The 18,116-nt window shown below is 31.2% G+C and overlaps 1 protein-coding gene across 1 annotated transcript; it reads right to left on the bottom strand.

The window, feature by feature from the left end:
- Positions 1–1,070: 1,070 nt before the first annotated feature.
- Positions 1,071–12,216, bottom strand: LOC134709617 (uncharacterized). The gene is made up of 3 exons (XM_063569773.1): positions 11,890–12,216; positions 2,535–2,771; positions 1,071–1,637 (listed from the first exon to the last, which is right to left on the bottom strand). Exons 1-3 carry the CDS (start codon positions 12,148–12,150, stop codon positions 1,074–1,076), a joined length of 1,062 nt encoding a protein of 353 aa, XP_063425843.1. The 5' UTR covers positions 12,151–12,216; the 3' UTR covers positions 1,071–1,073.
- Positions 12,217–18,116: the final 5,900 nt, after the last annotated feature.

Below are 18,116 nucleotides of genomic sequence, written 5' to 3'. Positions count from 1 at the left end.
AAATCATTGTATTTATGCGTCGTTCGAGATATAAATCCTTGAGAGTATGTCAAATTTAGCTCTTTATTTATATGCTCTATACTTGGATTTTGAAAACTTTAATTAGAAATACAACAACCGAATAAGTACAATTTGGGAATTACATTTATAAATTTGATACGTCAAAAGCGCTTTCCTTGATTAAATATGACCCAAAGAGACCTACAAAGAATAGCCAAAGCTATCTACGATCAACATTTTAAAAATTCCCCGTTGATAAATGGAAATTTAGAAATTCAGGCTCTTAGTTCCGTTTTTAACTCCCTCATATCAGGTTTTAATTGGAATCATTTGGAAATCTTTTACAGGTAGCTATTACACCTTAACTGTCTACATATGTTAAAAACCCTTAATATCAAATGTTTAGGTTTAAACGTTCATAATGAAGGCAAAATCAGAAAAGCGCTTCGAACGCACCATATTTTCAAACATGGTGATCTCAAAAAGTGTGTGTTAGCTTTTTTTTTACTTGCGATCTAGTTCACATTTTTTTTTATTGAAGTCAAACTTGATATAGTCTTTAATTGTGATATTTAAAGTGCATACTATCAATTTATCATTTTCCTTATCTAGTTTGTTCCGTTTATTAGTACTGACATAATTTCTAATAACTTTCAACAATTTCCGTAGATAAATTTTAAAACTCTCAGAATCTAATGTTTTGACTCCCCCAGGTAAAGTAAAGCTTAGATTGATTTAGCTAGCGCTAATTTCGTTATCCTTTGTGTTTATACAGCTCTTCAACGGTTTCGATTCTTATACATTCTCGGCTTTCAAATACTCGACTTTGATCGTTCACAATGACTATAAATCTAGAAAAGTGTTTCAGACGCATGAAATTTGTAACGTGTTGTTTTAATTGTTTATTCTATCGTCTAAACGAATACCAAAAACCATATTCATCAACCTGATAAAAACCCTTAATATTTTCTTATGTCACAACAACTCATAGATGTAGACACCTAAAGATTGCTATTAAGAAAAATCGTAATTAATATTTATAAACAAAATTTTCAAATAAGTTTAGTTTTGTACTATTTTTTGTTCTCAGACTCAGGAATTGATTTGGTGCTTTTCTCCCATGCATCCACTTTAAAATGATTACTGTTGCTGTTTCTTTCAAATCCAAACTGCAGAAACGCTTCGTCAATTCTTTTGCTTGGTGTTTCGTCTGGTAGTACTATTTCCAAGCAAATGGTATCTGCTGCAAGACATACAATTTTTTTTAGATGGAGGGAGAGATGATCTTTAAAATTTGTGTCAGTATTACCATAAACATCAAGGTGGTAGAACAATCCGTTGAAAGTATAAGCATATGTTCCTATTGTTATTAGTGCGTTTTTAGGTTGATGCAAACACGAGGCAACAGTCGTTGTCCTTTTATTCATAATTAAAGGGATATTTGAAGGAAGTATTCGGTACGCCATCCAATATATCAACAATCGGCCTTCTGGGAAAAGATAATTGCATCGTATAAGGGAAGAAAATAATACTTTAAGATGGTTAATGGTAATAACATGCGCTGCGACTGGGTTATTTTCGTTGTGAATTAAGTTGTCTGCAATCTTTTTGCTGCTTGTAAGGTATTGCACCATTTTCTGAAAAGAATAGGTACATATGTACGTTAGTACGTTTCATAATATTAAACAGTATAGTGTATACTTTTGACTGGGTGTGAGTGTAATAGTAAGTTTATTGTTTCAGATTTACAACTATTGCCCGGAGTCAGTAAGTGTTTATTAATACCATAAGAGACATCAGACAATAAACGTCAGGGCGAAATCAACTATCGAAATATAAAAAACAGAAACACAATCATATAATTTTTGGTACTTATACATCTTCGGATTTCAAATGTTTGGCTGTGAGCGTTCCCGATGAAGGTAAATCCAGGAAAACGCTTCGGACACAATAAATTATCAAACGTGTTTTTTTTCCATTTTTTTGTTTCATGTTTACTTCGAACATAATTTGAATAGTAAGGCTACGTGTTCTGCACTGATACAACCCTAGATACAAAAGGTGAAACTCGACGCTGCAATTTTCTCAAAATTAGTCACATTTATTGCATTTGCAATTCCGCGAAATATGATGACGCCTTCGGTCGAATAGTTTTACCGAGGTCCAATAGTTGGAAACGCTTGCAATTTGAAATTCGTTTTTATTTTAATGATAAGTTGTGATCAAAATCATAAGTTTACTCACAACTTATGCGGGAATAAGATAATGATTACACTTTTGATAGTTAAACCAAAATATGTCTTTGAGTAAAAATCATACGAACATAAAACTAGTCGCTTCTTATAAAACATTTTCGAGAAGTTTTACGTACTCACGCACAAACAAATAATATAACAGTCGACACAACATGCAAATGACAGATAAACAAAATACATCGTCGATGCCATCGATACACGAGAGCCCAATGATATTATAATGGAAAAAAATATTTATCAAAACATTCACGCGTGAAAGAAAAATGTGGAAGTACTAACCTTGGACATTACTTTCTCTGCACACCTGAGATAAAATCCACTTGAAAACTTCTCGCTGGATGTTCCATCTAAGCAAGTTATAAATTGCATTGCAAATCCTTGGTAGACAGGTTCAGTGCTTAGGTGAATGAACATTTTCTCTGGTAAACCATATTTATGGTATTTTGCTGAAACTCTTAATCCGAACAATCCGATTGTTTCTCCATTATCAATTAACGATGAAAACTGCAACCCAACCTGAAAAGAGAATAAGACAACTTTATTTGGTTTGGTCAATGTACTTAAACTACATTGTAAAGGACCATTTGACAAAAATTAATTGTAGGCAAAGAAACTGTTTTTGTTTTTATGAAATTGCATGTAGTAAGTATTGAAATATTCAGAGGAATTAATTATAGAACCACTTATTTAGGACCGGTCGGAAAGAACATACATGAGTATTACATATTTAAAACAAAATAGTTTATACGCATAGCTATATAGATGTATATCATTTTGGTAGTTTTGGTACCAAATAAAGGCTTAGTGATATGGTTGAAAGTTTCTTTTGAATGATAAAGAAGTTTATTATACCTCAGTTATCAATTTTAATATAAAATAAGTCCACAATAGTTTGACTATTTTTTCAAATTGCAAGTGTTGAATTATTGGACCGGTCACTAGTTTCCATGATGAAACTATTTGACCGCAGGCGTAATTTAATTTCGCGGAATTTTCAATGCAGCTACGGGGTTAGGGGATTTTGAAAATACTGCGGGAGTTGAGACGTCGCAGTTTACCTACTTTATCTTGGCTTGACGTCAGTACAGGATGTAGCTTTAGCATGTTCAAACATTTATGATGAAGTAAACGTTAAACAATATGGTTTACATATATATGGTGTATTTCCCCGGCAATTTGTTGTCTGTTGTCTTTTTCGATATAATAAAACATTTACTGACTGAATATTCGTAAAATAGTAAGTTTATTGTCTCATCGGAATCAACTCTTGCCCTTGGCTACTTCTATTGGCAATATTTGCAACACGCTAACAACGAATTTACTATTCCACTCATGCCACGTCAATAAGTATACAATATAAAATTTTGATAGGAGGGCACATTTGCCCTGTTGTTCAGATCAGAAGTACCTGTTTTTACTAGCAAACTTTCGACAATCAGTACGCTCTGATATGCAATTGAAAATATGTTGATTTTTCAGGATATCATAAGGTATAGTTTTGACATGATATAATTGCCACGGTGACTTTGTTTAAACTTAAGACAAAGAACCATTAATGCTTGAAGTTAAAAATCAATATGGCTATGAATAAGAGTTTTTATACCTTAAAAGCATGAATCAAGAATAGCTTTCCAATAATCCCATGACCGTCCGTTACCTTAAAACTTATATATTATAACTGCTTTTATTTTAAAGGGTGACAGACAAGATCATAATAGGTCTGCATAGTTTAACATCAATCTGAAGTTAATAGTCTTTCTTCTTATGTTTATACTCTGATATAATAATTAATGTTTGAGATCTAATCAGTGTATATAAAGTGCGAATCCAGCTAGTTCATTTTCACTGTCATATGCGAGTATGTCTATTGTAGAATAAAGGATCATGGGAAAATTGTATTTGTTTACGTTTTAAAAATACCAAAATATTTGATTTGAAGGTAATTTTCCACATATTTTCATTGTGATATGTTTTTTTAATGTACAAAAACAGCATTATTCTATTTCTCGTATCAAACATAAACTAAAAGAACTAACCAATGAATTTGTTTTTGTCCCGGCCGATAAAGCTGCTAATAATATTATTATTGTTTGGCGTAAATTTTACATTGAGGTTCTGAAAAAAGAAATCAACAATTCACTAACATTCCACCTGACTCCATTTTCAGAAAACGACATCTGTAACAAAAATAAACTTTTTGTTACTGCTTTACAAGCAGAGCCAAATACAATGAAAGTTCCAACTATGTATTGGCTCCCGAAACTACACAAAACACCTTACAAATATACTAGATTAATTTCGTCTTCAAGCCATTGCTCCACTACTAAATTGTCTATTCTTCTTACCAGCACACTTGGTACAATTAAAAACCTGATAATAAATTGTTCAAATAAGGCCTTCGAAAATAGTGGAATTATTTATTTTTGGAGTGTCAAGAACTCGTTGGAAGTACTTGATAAATTGCATGCTTATATTGGTGATTTTGAATCTGTTCAAAGTTTTGATTTTTCTACCCTGTACACCACATTGCCTCACACTCTCATAAAGAAACATTCACACACCTAATTAAATGGGCATTTAAAAGTCAGAATGTGAATATATATGTTTAAACTCTTTTAGGTCATTTTTTAGTAGCAATAAACAAAAAAAACTATGTTAATTGGATATGCTTTGGTACTATATATGCCCTTGAATTTTTACTAGATAACATTTTTGTGCGCTTTGGGGATTCCGTATATCGTCAGATTATCGGAATTCCAATGGAGACTAACTGTGCACCACTTATTGCGGATCTGTTTTTGTATTGCTATGAGTTACAATTTATGACAAAAATAAACAAAGACCCATCGAAACAACATCTGATAAACAAATTTAATAATACTTTTAGGTATTTGGATGATATTTTGGCTCTCAATAATGACGACTTCAGTATGTATATTAAAGAAATTTATCCTGTTGAACTTACTTTAAATAAAGCTAATACTAACAAAAATTTATGATAAAAGAGATGATTTTTTCATTTCCTATCGTTAATTATCCATTTTTAGATGGATCTTACGGTGTTTATATATCTCAACTTGTACGATTCGCTCGTGTATGTAACAATGTTTTAGATTTTAACGAGAGAAATTTGTGTATTTCTGAAAAATTATTACACCGGGTTTTTCGATATCACAACATTTACTAAATTTTATCATCGGTATAAGGACATCATTCGTAAATATAGCTCAACTTCTTATACGTTCAGGTATTTCATATCAATTTTTTATGGAAATATTCTTTATAAAGCACAAAGGTGTCAGTATTCCCCTCAGAAACTAACAAAACCTTTGAATAGACTTATTAAGAAGGGATATAGTTACAATACTGTTGTAATGTCATTAAAGATTGCATATTTTGGCGGTAATATTGATTCACTTATAGGGTCATTGCATCGGAACTAAACACATTTATTAAAAAAAACAGTTGTTGGCATGACACGGGTTATGTTCTTCTCATATATGTTATGATGGTATGATACTAAACCCCAAATGGGAAGGATCGTGCTAGATGTTCATATGATGAAGTCATAATCTTTCAGTCAGTTTAATTGAAGTCTGGAGCTGGCATGTCAGTTAACTGCTAGTAGTCTGTTGTTATTTATGTATTATTGTCATTTTGTTTATTTTCTTTGGTTACATCTTCTGACATCAGACTCTGACTTCTCTTGAACTGAATTTTAATGTGCGTATTGTTATGCGTTTACTTTTCTACATTGGCTAGAGGTATATGGGGAGGGTTGAGATCTCACAATAGATATAGGAAGATGTGGTGTGAGTGCCAATGAGACAACTCTCCATCCAAATAACAATTTAAAAATTAAACCATTATGGGTTAAAGTACGGCCTTCAACACGGAGCCTTGGCTCAAACATGTTTAACCCCGTCGCATTTTTGCGCCTGTCCCAAGTCAGGAGCCTCTGGCCTTTGTTAGTCTTGTATTATTTTAATTTTAGTTTCTTGTGTACAATTTGGAAATAAGTATGACGTTAATTATCACTGAACTAGTACATTTATATATTTGTTTAGGGGCCAGCTGAAGGACGCCTGCGGGTGCGGGAGATTATTGCTACATTGAAGACCTGTTGGTGACCTACTGCTGTTGTTTTTTTCTATGGTCGGGTTGTTGTCTCTTTGACACATTCCCCATTTCAATTCTCAATTTTATTAAACTTAAATAAGTGTTATAAAAGCAACATAATATAGCATATCGATTATTGAAAGCGATCCATTTTAACTATAAATGAGATGAATTATCACTATTAGTGCAATCATTTCTGATGTAAATTTTCGAAGATGTGAGGAATTTTTATTGTAGAGATTTATGTGATAAATGGACTTGCAACAAATGAAAAACTTAATTAATGACTTAAGTATTGATGACATTTTCACATTGAAATACAAACTCCTTATTCATTCTGCATCAAATATATAGCTATTCAAGCTTGTAACAAAAACTAATTATAATGCTTCTTGTCACACTTGAACCATAATGCAAGTTTAATGCTGTACTGAGTGTGCTTGCATGGGATATATTTGCAATTGAACGCATGACTGTAACAATAGGATGAAGATTAAAACAAATCTAATTCTACTCTTCTCTTGCTCAACAGTGTCATTTTGATATCTTTTACGATTCTATAACTAAACATTGCTATACTCCAAAGGATACAAATTTGATGATTAACACTTTTTATTTATTGTACAATAAATATAATACTTATTTTTATAATGCACTTGAATGATAACTTTAAACTGACTGATGACAAATGCTCAGGATATAAGATAACTTGTTTAACCAATGGAACATATTTCTAGATAAAGAACTTATTTTTCCAGGTGAGGAAAAAAATCTCACAAACCGAGAACTTATTTCACCAGGTTAGGCACAAATCTCATAAATCCGGAACGTATATCACTAGGTAAGAAACATTTTTCACCAACCCAGTACTTATTTCACCAGGCAAAGTGTGGAACTTATTTTATAGAGATGGAACAAATTATATAGATATTGTCTGTGAAAAAAGGAACAAATTTTGGCTCACACTATCGGCTCGAGGCAATATCTTAAGAAAACATGAGTAGTATATATGGATTTTTTAAACAGTTACTTTAAATCAGTAATCCGATTAAAGGAGTAGGTTCAGTAAGACCCCCTTTTGGCCCCAAAATATAGCAGTTTTACAAAATTGTTAAAATGTAAACTATAAGTTATTTATTGGACAGTAGAATGCTTCTGCTACATAGATATGGGCTGTTTTTGACAATACAATGCACATGTATCGGGTACCAGTACCATTAAGTCATGGTAAATTACTGAAATCTTCACAATTTTAGCATTTTAGTTAAATTTTAGACGGTTTCCATGTATAACGAAAGTGCTTCATCCTTTATATTGAAATGTAAGTTGTATTTTATTATAATACATAACATATATAAAGGTTGAGAATGAACACGGATGCGGCCACTTTCATTTTTGACAAAAACCATCTGAAAAGTGACATTTTTCGGTATATTTGGTAGAATTTTCATATTTGAGCTTGAATCAGGTAGTTTTTAGTTACTAAATAAGTTAAAATCTTTCACATAAACTTATTGAATAAAAAAAAGACAATTAAGTGTTTAAAAAATGGTCAAAATCTTTCGTCAGATGAACCTGAAATTTGAGGCCAAAATCGGTCCTTACCGGACCTACTCCTTTTAGAATTTACTACATTATTATATTTTTGAACTTATATTGCGTTGACTTACATCTGAATGTGCAAGGCTTTGTCATACTTTAAACGAAATGTCAACTAAAAAAATTGTACTAAAATCAAGGTGAATGTTATAAATGAATACTTGATGCATCTGGCTTAATTGTTTAAAATTGAAATTTCCACATTATTTTCTGAGACTCAAAAGAAAGAGAAAGAATCATTTTCATTGTCGAGATCAAGAAGTTTTTTTTTATTTTTTCAATATAACGATTTTACAAACGCTATAGCATGAACGGTGGTATTGGATTATTAAAGGCAAGCAAACTTCGCCAGCATTCCTCCAAACAATCCTTAAAAAGTATAACTGCATAATGCAAAAAAACGTCATTAAAGACTCGTGGGTTACCTTCGGCTGTTATCTGCTCTTTGGTTGATTTGTTGTCTCTATGACATTTCCCCATTTCCATTCTCATTTTTATTTTTTTTATTTATCGTTTTCATGAAAACGAACATTTGTAATGTACATGTACTAAAGGTAATGCTCTCAAATATAAACTAAAACTACCTGTTAACCTGTTAGTCGGTCGAAAGACTATTCGAGTAACTGGTTAGGCAAAATTGTACGATTTGACAAAATTCATTTTAAGCCCAGTCTGGTTTTTTTAATCCCTTTTTATCCCATCCCGTTTCGGTTAGAGCCATAAATCGATATATTAAGAAGATGTCATATGTGACAATGAGACAACTCTCCATCCGAGTCAAAATTTATAAAAGTAGACCATTATAGGTCAAAATACGGTTTTCAACATGGAGTCTCGGCTCACACCGTACAGCAAGCTATAAAGGGCCCAGTGTAACCCTTCAAACGGAAAAACCAACGGTTTAATCTATATCAAGATGTACGTAATTAGTGATGAAGTGTCATGGAAATGGAAAAATAAAACCAAGGATAAAGATCCCTACGATCATTATAAGGAATTAAATGGAATACATTTGAAATAAATTTTATTTCTATTGAATTTAATAGATTGTTAAATTAAACTTTCGTTCGCAAGTTAAACTTGATAAAATCCTTCTCTTACTGTATCTATTGTTTGAGCAAGTCGGCTTAATTAAGACTTATAGATATAAAAAAAAAAGTAAAATTCATATAGTGAAAATGCACCGCATATACAATACTAATGAATCGCTCTACAGTGAAACTGAAAGAATAGTATCATTATTCGACAGTAAACATGACTCGCATAAAGAAAGCATCAAAGTGGAATTTAGTTTGATATGAGGAAACTGAATGACAACAACTATTCTACGTTATACAACTTTAATAATTGTGTTGAAATGAATATTTTTCTGCAACAACATCTTACCTGCTAGTTTTAAATCACCTGCACGAACTGTTCGTGAAATGTCCTAAATATTCACCTATTTCGGTATATATTTCACAGCTGGGTGGCTTCATGTGCGATTAAACCCCGTTAGCATCTCTTACATTGTCTTACTAGTATTATTTATTTCTAAACATATACATTTTAACTAAATTTCTTCATTTTCTTCAAAAATAAAAAATAAATCGTCTGTTTATTTATCATTCTACATCAGACATTTATGGCATATACAGTGAAAACGATATTTTAGGATCCGCACTTTACATACACTGTCTAATTGTGTCTTTGTCAATAATCATTATTTCATAAATCTTGACTACGATCAGACATAGGTCAAGTCAAATTTAAAAAAAAAGGCAAAATGTGTTGAGTATTTGTGATAATTTTCGAATATAATAAAAATGATGTATCCCTCATCTGTATAAAATTGCAATGATTGTTAAGTATACATTAACTCATGCGTTTCTTTTACTGGCCTTCCTGATCTTGAACTTTACAAAACTATTGTAAAGAAAAATCAATAGCCGCTTCGTCAAATTTTTTTACTGTACAAGTTGGAGTTAAAAAATATTAGAAATATATTCAACGAAGTAGATCAGATGTGCCTTCTAGCGGTCAACTTCAAAATCTTTAATCACAGTCTGTTTTTAAAGTAATAAATGTTTATTACACATTTTGTGTTTTAACAATTTACTTGAATAAAAACGTTAGTCCAATTTGTATCTCTGTTATAAGTTAATGAATTTACCAAATGTAATAAATGATATCATTTACCGGTTCTTTTACTAGTGTTCTTCTTAAGAAATAATACCGTTATGGCATGATGTATGCTCATTTTTTCATGGGTAGGCATTATGTGTGTCGATAATTTACACTGAACGTTAGTTAGGCATAAAATATGGTCAAATATACTGCCTATCAATGTTAAACTGAGCATTAAGCATTATTTGAATTGTAATGGGAAAAATACAGTCTTTTATAGGTCGAAGTGTACCAAAATACCTTGAAAAAACTTGGCTGTTCTAGTTTTTCACCCTTTCATATCTGATAAATTTGAAAACTAGAAGGAGGGTAAATATACGATATATATTAAAAATTTATGTAAGCTGCTGAAACATATATCTTTTTTAATTATAATACCAATGAAGATGAAGAGATTAAAAAACAGGAATTTGTGCGCATATGTCAAATATAGTTTGGGCTAATTAGAACACGGCTTTATTTACAAAGCGTCATAAGAACGTAATTTTAGAATGTGTTTTAGTATTTAATTCCGAGATATAATTCACAATTTTACGGAACAACTTTATGTCTTCCGAAATTGAACTCCTTATTAATGGTATTTCATGTTTGTATATAGAAATATATTTAAATAAAATGAGTTGCAGTAGAAAAAATGAAGAATAAAAACATGTGATTTGATACCAACATACTCCAATATTTAGGTTTCATGAAATATATAGTGCTGGAGTGGGTTCACTACATTCCCCCCCCCCCCCCCCCACACTATGATGTATGCGTGTATTTCTTTTGTACACTTCTAAAAACAAAAAGGTTGCAATCTATTAACTTCATACCAAACTGCAAATTTGCAAATTTAATCTTTATCTACTTAGACAGTTTCATACATTTTATTTACATACTAGTATATTTTAACTAAGTTGTTCCAAATACGGCTAAGGTAGTCTATGCCATACTAGTATATTTTTTTTTATATATGATAAATATTTTTGGTATCTGTAAAAATATCCAGATTTGTATTTTTTTTTATTACCTGAACATTAAATTTATTTTTTTATTATCATATGAAATGCCTTTCTAATTTTACATTTAATGAGTTGTCTTGTATTTAAAAGCCTACCACCATATCTTTTAGATTTATCATCTGTTGATCAATATGAAGTTTATTTAATAGAGTAAAAAGATCTTACGGTAGTCCAAATGAACTTTGAATAATTTCATTCAGAAACCCCCACATACTATACATATTTTTTTCCAATTTTCCATTTAAAATTATTGTACCTACAGGTAATATATAAATAATGAAATGATTTCCTTCGACCAAATTTTATTGATCTCTATGTAATTACATATAAAATTTAATGTAAACTTGATTAACTTTTGATAAAACTATAGAAAAGCCTATATATATTTTATTGTGTGTTCATTATTATTTGAGCCTTGCTTTGTCAAGGAATAGTTTTTGCACTAAGCGATAGCTCTTGTTAAGTCTGATTTTTGCAATAGGTTGGCTTTTTTTTCTAATAATTTGGTATTTTTTTCTTATTTGTACTATTTGCGCAATCCAACTTTTATTTTCATTGTAATTTATCAAATATTGCGAGTTTTTTTGTTGCTATTCTACCTTTGTCATTAGTTATAGAATTTAGAACAGATTGTAATTTTTTTACTAGTACCCAATAACAGAAGAACAAACTAAGCCAATGTATCATAACATATTTATTACCCCGATGCATTTTATCCACACCAACACTATGATTAATAAACCTACCGGTTTTTCATTTGCAGTTGCAACGTATGCTATGGTGTTTGGACTTTCTACAAGCATTTTGTAGGTATCTGGTAATGGGTCATAACCTCCATAAAGTTCTCTTTGGTCTCGTATTTGAATTACGTTTTCATAATCATCTAAGGTAGCTCTTCGAACTTTGATTATGTCAGTTTTCGGCAGAATGCAATATCGTCTTGAAATGAAGCATTTGTGGACTACATAAGGAACACATCTTAGTCTCAAATATTGAAGTGAGAACATAATATTTTTAGGTTATCTCAGATTTAGGATCGTATTTTGATAGGATATATATGATTGATAGCGTACAGACCTGTAAAGAAATATAAAACAATAAAAAAAAACACCTCAAGAATAATAAGTACACTGACAACGTAATTAAAGTAAATCATACAAATGCTATACCTTTTCCCTATTTTTTTTTATTTTAACAATATATGTTAAGGATCGTGTACCTTTGTGTTGACTCAATGCCAAACATATGTAAATTTTAAAAAGAATCCACAGCCTCATATTTGGCAATTCGATGCTTAATAGATAGAGGATTATTGAATGCAGTGCTAGCAATGATTTCCCTAATACATGTTTAAAATTTGGATATTGGTAAAAACAAATATAAATATGGACCAATTTAAGTACACCTTCTATGGTGCGCTCAACTTTAGAGACTCAGCACGACGAAGTGTTTTGAAATTTACAGGTGGTTTAGGACTTTTTGTAAACAATTAATGCTAGCTGATCACAGAAAAACAAGTGAGTAATCTATATTTCAAATTTTATAAAAAAAATTCCTGTAATAAAGTCTTTGGATTATGTATTGGTTTATATAAAAATGGTCTTTCTCTGTTATACATTATCTTAGCTGTTTTGATACTATTGCAGTTTGAAAATTTCGTAATTGGCAAGGCACAGAAGAGGTCATAACCCTTCTCATAATCTAATTGACTTTTATCGCTTTATGATTTTAAAGTAGTTATCAACAAAGGTACCAAGAACATCCACCAGCAGTGGCATCGTTCCAGTGGTGTAAATAGTCATAAAATGTACCATGATTATAATTTAATACACCAGACGCGCGTTTCGTATACATAAGACAGTAGTGACGCTCAGATCAAAGTAGTTATAAAGCCAAACAAAGTTAAAGAGCAATTAGGACCCGAAATTCCAAAAACATTTGTGCTAAATACGGCTAAGGCAATTTACTCCTTGGATAAAAAAATCCTTAGTTTGTCGAAAAATTTAAAGTTTTGTCAACATGAAAATTAAAATGACTATATAATTGAAGTGCTGACTTCTGGGCTGGTGATACCCTCGGGAACAAAACGTCCACCAGCAGTTGTATGGCAACTATTCAATTATGAAATAATAATGTCTTGAATATACAACTTCAGAATCTAGATATTACACACAAACAAACTAAATAACTGAATTTGAGAATGAGCAAAAATAATAATAATGATAAACAAAAAAAAGTATTGATTGCAAAACATACTTAACATGGTTACATGAATTATCAATATTGATTCTTATGTTGAGCCCCAAGATGAACAAATACGCAAACACTAAGATTGTACACGACATTCCGCTATAAATTATAATTACTAATCTCATATACACTAGATAAGTTTAAATAAATGACAATCAAATATAAGTTAGTGCTCATAATCACTATAATGAAAAATAAGGTAACAATTAAGGTAAAACCTTAGCTGCGTTAAAAGACTCGACTACGGAAGACAGATACATGTTTGCGTATTGCAAAAAAAACATATATCCGTCTTATTCAATGTTTGGCAGAAATAACAAGGTAGATGGCAAATTTCTGTTCGCAGTAGGGCTATCGGCAGATTGTTTGTGGCCGGTAACAGCAAGAACGGCATTTCTTAAGAAACAAACATTGTCACTGCATTTAACATAATATATTGTATGTAATAAATATCACAGAAAGTTTGATAGTTAAACTTTAACATTTTAATCTGTATTTCCACTTAGTAATTCTTGAAAATATAAATGAACAAACTTAAGAAATCAACCATGGACACGAAATGTATGTTTAATAACTATAATCACTGTCGTAATTTGAAGAAAAAGAGTTATATCATGTTGCTTTAAACAAAATGTCATAATTATCAGTACAAAACAACAAGCTACAAACAGTATTCATATCGTTACATAAATGACATTTGATTCATGATAATCGAATTTTTCATTATAATGATATTTCGGAGTTTCATTTAGAATAAGTCCACGTAAAAGTTGAAGAATTCATTTGTATCCTTAACATTTAATCATGAAATGGTGGTCTACTATCTGGAATATAAGTATATTTTGAAAATGAACCCCAAAATTTTTAGTGTAGCATAGTTCTATATGCGATATCGTATGCTTATGTGTGTGTATCTTCGCATGTTAAATGTGTTTTGGTTAATCTTAATTCAACTTATGTTATTTTCACACGAAAACATTAACACTAAATTAAGTCACAGGTACTCAACATCCTATAAAATACACATATACCAAAAGTCATGTTGATGTGTGTAAGTTTATTGACAAAAAGATATAAGTTTTATTTATGTAAATAAACAAAGTGTTACCCAAAGTTTAAAGTGTGAACAAATTATTAAATCATAACTGTATGCTTTATTGTAAACATAACAAAACAAAATGTTAAAAATCGACGCTTTGTTTTCCGGTTTCGACCATTAAGTGTCTGTGGAAATGGTCAGGTACCTAGGGGTCACACTTAAGTTCCACCACCTTCAGAGATTTAGTTCAACAGTTTCATAAAATGTATAAAAATTCACTCAATTTCACTAAATTGAATGTTTTGATTTAAATTTAAATTCTATTCAAGTAATAACTGTGTAACTAGCTTGTTAATTCAAATTTGAAATTATCAGAACTTTTTTCAACGTACAAAAAATGATTGTCAACAACAGGCCCGTAGCCAGGAATTTCCAAAGGGGGGTTCGTTTGACTCACAAACTCGACTTTAACAGTCACAATTCGAACAGAACATCGACTTTAACAGTGCTTAATGGTTTTCAAGGGGGGGTTCGGACAGGGGGGGTTCGTCCGAACCCCCCGAACCCCCCCCCCTGGCTACGGGTATGAACACTGCTGTTAATATTTTTAAATTTTGCATCTTATTTTACACATTTTAAATAAACCGTGACTTAGTTAGTGAAACGTATAAGTAGATAATTGCATACCTTAACACTGAATGAAGAAATCCGTCTCAAGCAGTCAGTCCCTGCAGAATAAATTACATGTCCGTAGCCATTCTTATAGAGATAAAAATAGCTGGCTATTTGTGATTGGTTGTTAGACCATTTATATTTTTTTCTCCTGTGGTGCTCTGTTTTAGTTAAGTTTTAAAATATTTATTCATAGTTGATTGGGAAACAAGTTTTGCAACTTATATTAATCCATTTCCACTTTGCGGGTGCGAGTGCTGCCTTGTAGCGACATTAGCCTGCACTTTGTCGAAATCTACAAGAGTGTCTTTAACGTGCAAGAGATATTCCTTTCTCTTAACAAGGGTCAGCTATTTATCGTTCCCTTCCGATGGACTATCATCGTTTCCTCAAGACCATACTCGAGAAGGTTGTCAAGGGAGAGCCGAAAATTCAGTCCCTCAAATTTTTATCCCAGACGGGTACTCTGTGAAATAAGTTTCATGCAAAGATTTTGTCCTTAAAGTATAAAGCCTCAAAAGGATACCAGCATATAAACGAATTTATTAAGCAACTAATTGTATTTATTTCCTTAATATAGTTACACAGCTATATTTTGTGCAATGTCAATTTTATCATTGAATATGAAATTGAGAATGGAAATGGGGAATATGTCAAAGAGACAACAACCCAACAAAAGAGCAGACAACAGCAGAAGGCCACGAATTTTTATTCAACGCAGGGTGAAATTCCTGCACCCGGAGGTGGTCCTAAACTCAAAGTCTCCCTAAACTCTAAAACTTGTAAATGAACTAAAAGAAAAAAAGAAAAAGAAAAGACATACAAAGACCAGAGGCTCCTGACTGTTTTTCAAAAGTGTAGTAGCGGAAAATTCAAATTTCTTATATTCACAAAAGTGAACTATACAATTTACTTATTTAATAAAGTAAATGTAAATTTCAAAAGGCTTGATCCATATAGCTTTTTACGGTCAAGTAACTTGCAAGTACGAAAATGCTGAAGTATAAAAATAATATTTGGTTAATGTAATAAAAAAAAACACTTTTCCCTTCAAACAGGGGTTCATTAAGGGATGAAAAAGTTTGAAATTATTGTTACATTTGAATAGCTATCAATGTATTTATTTAAGTTGCAGTATTAAAATAATATTATGTAAATGGTCAATGTCATAAAAAAATAAACTTTTTTGTACTCGGCACAAAACTGGGGATAGGCTCGGTATACTTCGCCCTTATCCAGTTTCTTAGCCTCATTCCAAAAAAGTTTATTAAAATAGATCAAATAAATATGTTTCAATTGATATTTATGAGAAAAATAATTTAAACTAGATCAAAGTACAAGCATGAAAGGTCAAAGTTGAAATATATATATGTTACAGTAAATAGGTGAAGTTAGGATTTACACGCACTACAAACCAGTAAAAGTCTAAAAATGGGCTATCTGTACTCGACTGTACAGATTTGAACAAATTATTTTGTTATCAAAATATATATAACATAGTTTATAAAGAAACTTAATAAAAAAATAAAAGACGCCTATGCGATGTTAAACCAAAAATTTAATTTAATCATGATAATAGAATTTTCATAGCAATCCCTGATAACCTTTTAAAAAGTGAAATGTGTTCCAAAGTTACCGTTAAGATTTATTTCAATTAAATCTAAAAAAAATAAAAAAAATTAAAGACATGACAAACATTAAAGCACTTTAATATGGATTAATTATCTCAGTCATTTACAGGTTAAAATAATATATTTTCTGAAAACTCGTGTATTACTTACTAGTGAATTCAAAAGGCCTTGCTATTAAGTTAAACAGATGTTGCAATTTTGAATAAGTTTTTAATACTCTCTCGTTAGGTGAGATCTTTTTAATGAGTTTGTCCAAAGCAAGAAGAATTACTTTATACTTAAACACAATTTATGAAATATTTTAATTTTTGTATTCATTTTTGATAAATATCATATATAATATACCTCAAATTATAATAATAGATATATTTCTAATATAAGGTTATAACAATTTCTGTGATTTTGTAGGCTGTGGTTACCTCATAAAAAAGATGATTATATAACTATTTAAAGTTACAATGAAACCTATGTAGTTTTTCTTTAGAACTTAGGAAAATTCAGTTTAGAAAAAACACACGACAAACAAGAAGCACCTTACTAAGTTTTTTTTAAGTGAAAAGAAATCTTTGTTTTAAACAAATTCTAATACTCTAAAACTTATATGATTAAATTATTATATAAGATAATTTGATTTTAACTATCTCTATTTGATAGATCTGAGAACAATATAAGGATGTAAACATCTGTTTATATATATATATATATATGTATCTTACATTAATTTGTAGGATCCTTTACTATAGATAATTTAGCTGATCTGTAACAATAACATCTTCATGCCTTATATATCATGTACTGTAGTACGCCGCTAGATTAAAACTGACGTGGAAAGGTAACACATGCCCACCGAAAGCTCTTTTTTTGAGAGCCCAGGTGGTCGTGTGGTCTAGCGGGACGGCTGCAGTGCAGGCGATTTGGTGTCACGATATCACAGTAGCATGGGTTCGAATCCCGGCGAGGGAAGAACCAAAAATTTGCGAAAGCAAATTTACAGATCTAACATTGTTGGGTTGATGTTTAGACGAGTTGTATATATATATATATATATATGCGATCCGATGGATACATCTGTTGTAGGGTTGTCACTGACTCAGACGTACTTATGAATATAATTATTTTCTGTGACTGTATCTTATATTAATTTGTAGGATCCTTTACTATAGATAATTTAGCTGATCTGTAACAATAACATCTTCATGCCTTATATATCATGTACTGTAGTACGCCGCTAGATTAAAACTGACGTGGAAAGGTAACATATGGCCACCGAAAGCTCTTTTATTTGAGAGCTCAGGTGGTCGTGTGGTCTAGCGGGACGGCTGCAGTGCAGGCGATTTGGTGTCACGATATCACAGAAGCATGGGTTCGAATCCCGGCGAGG

This window comes from Mytilus trossulus, chromosome 1 (assembly GCF_036588685.1).
Source record: "Mytilus trossulus isolate FHL-02 chromosome 1, PNRI_Mtr1.1.1.hap1, whole genome shotgun sequence".
Classification (NCBI taxonomy): Eukaryota; Metazoa; Mollusca; class Bivalvia; order Mytilida; family Mytilidae; genus Mytilus; species Mytilus trossulus.
Note: the sequence above shows the minus strand (reverse complement) of the source record. Positions and strands in the feature narration are given on the sequence as shown.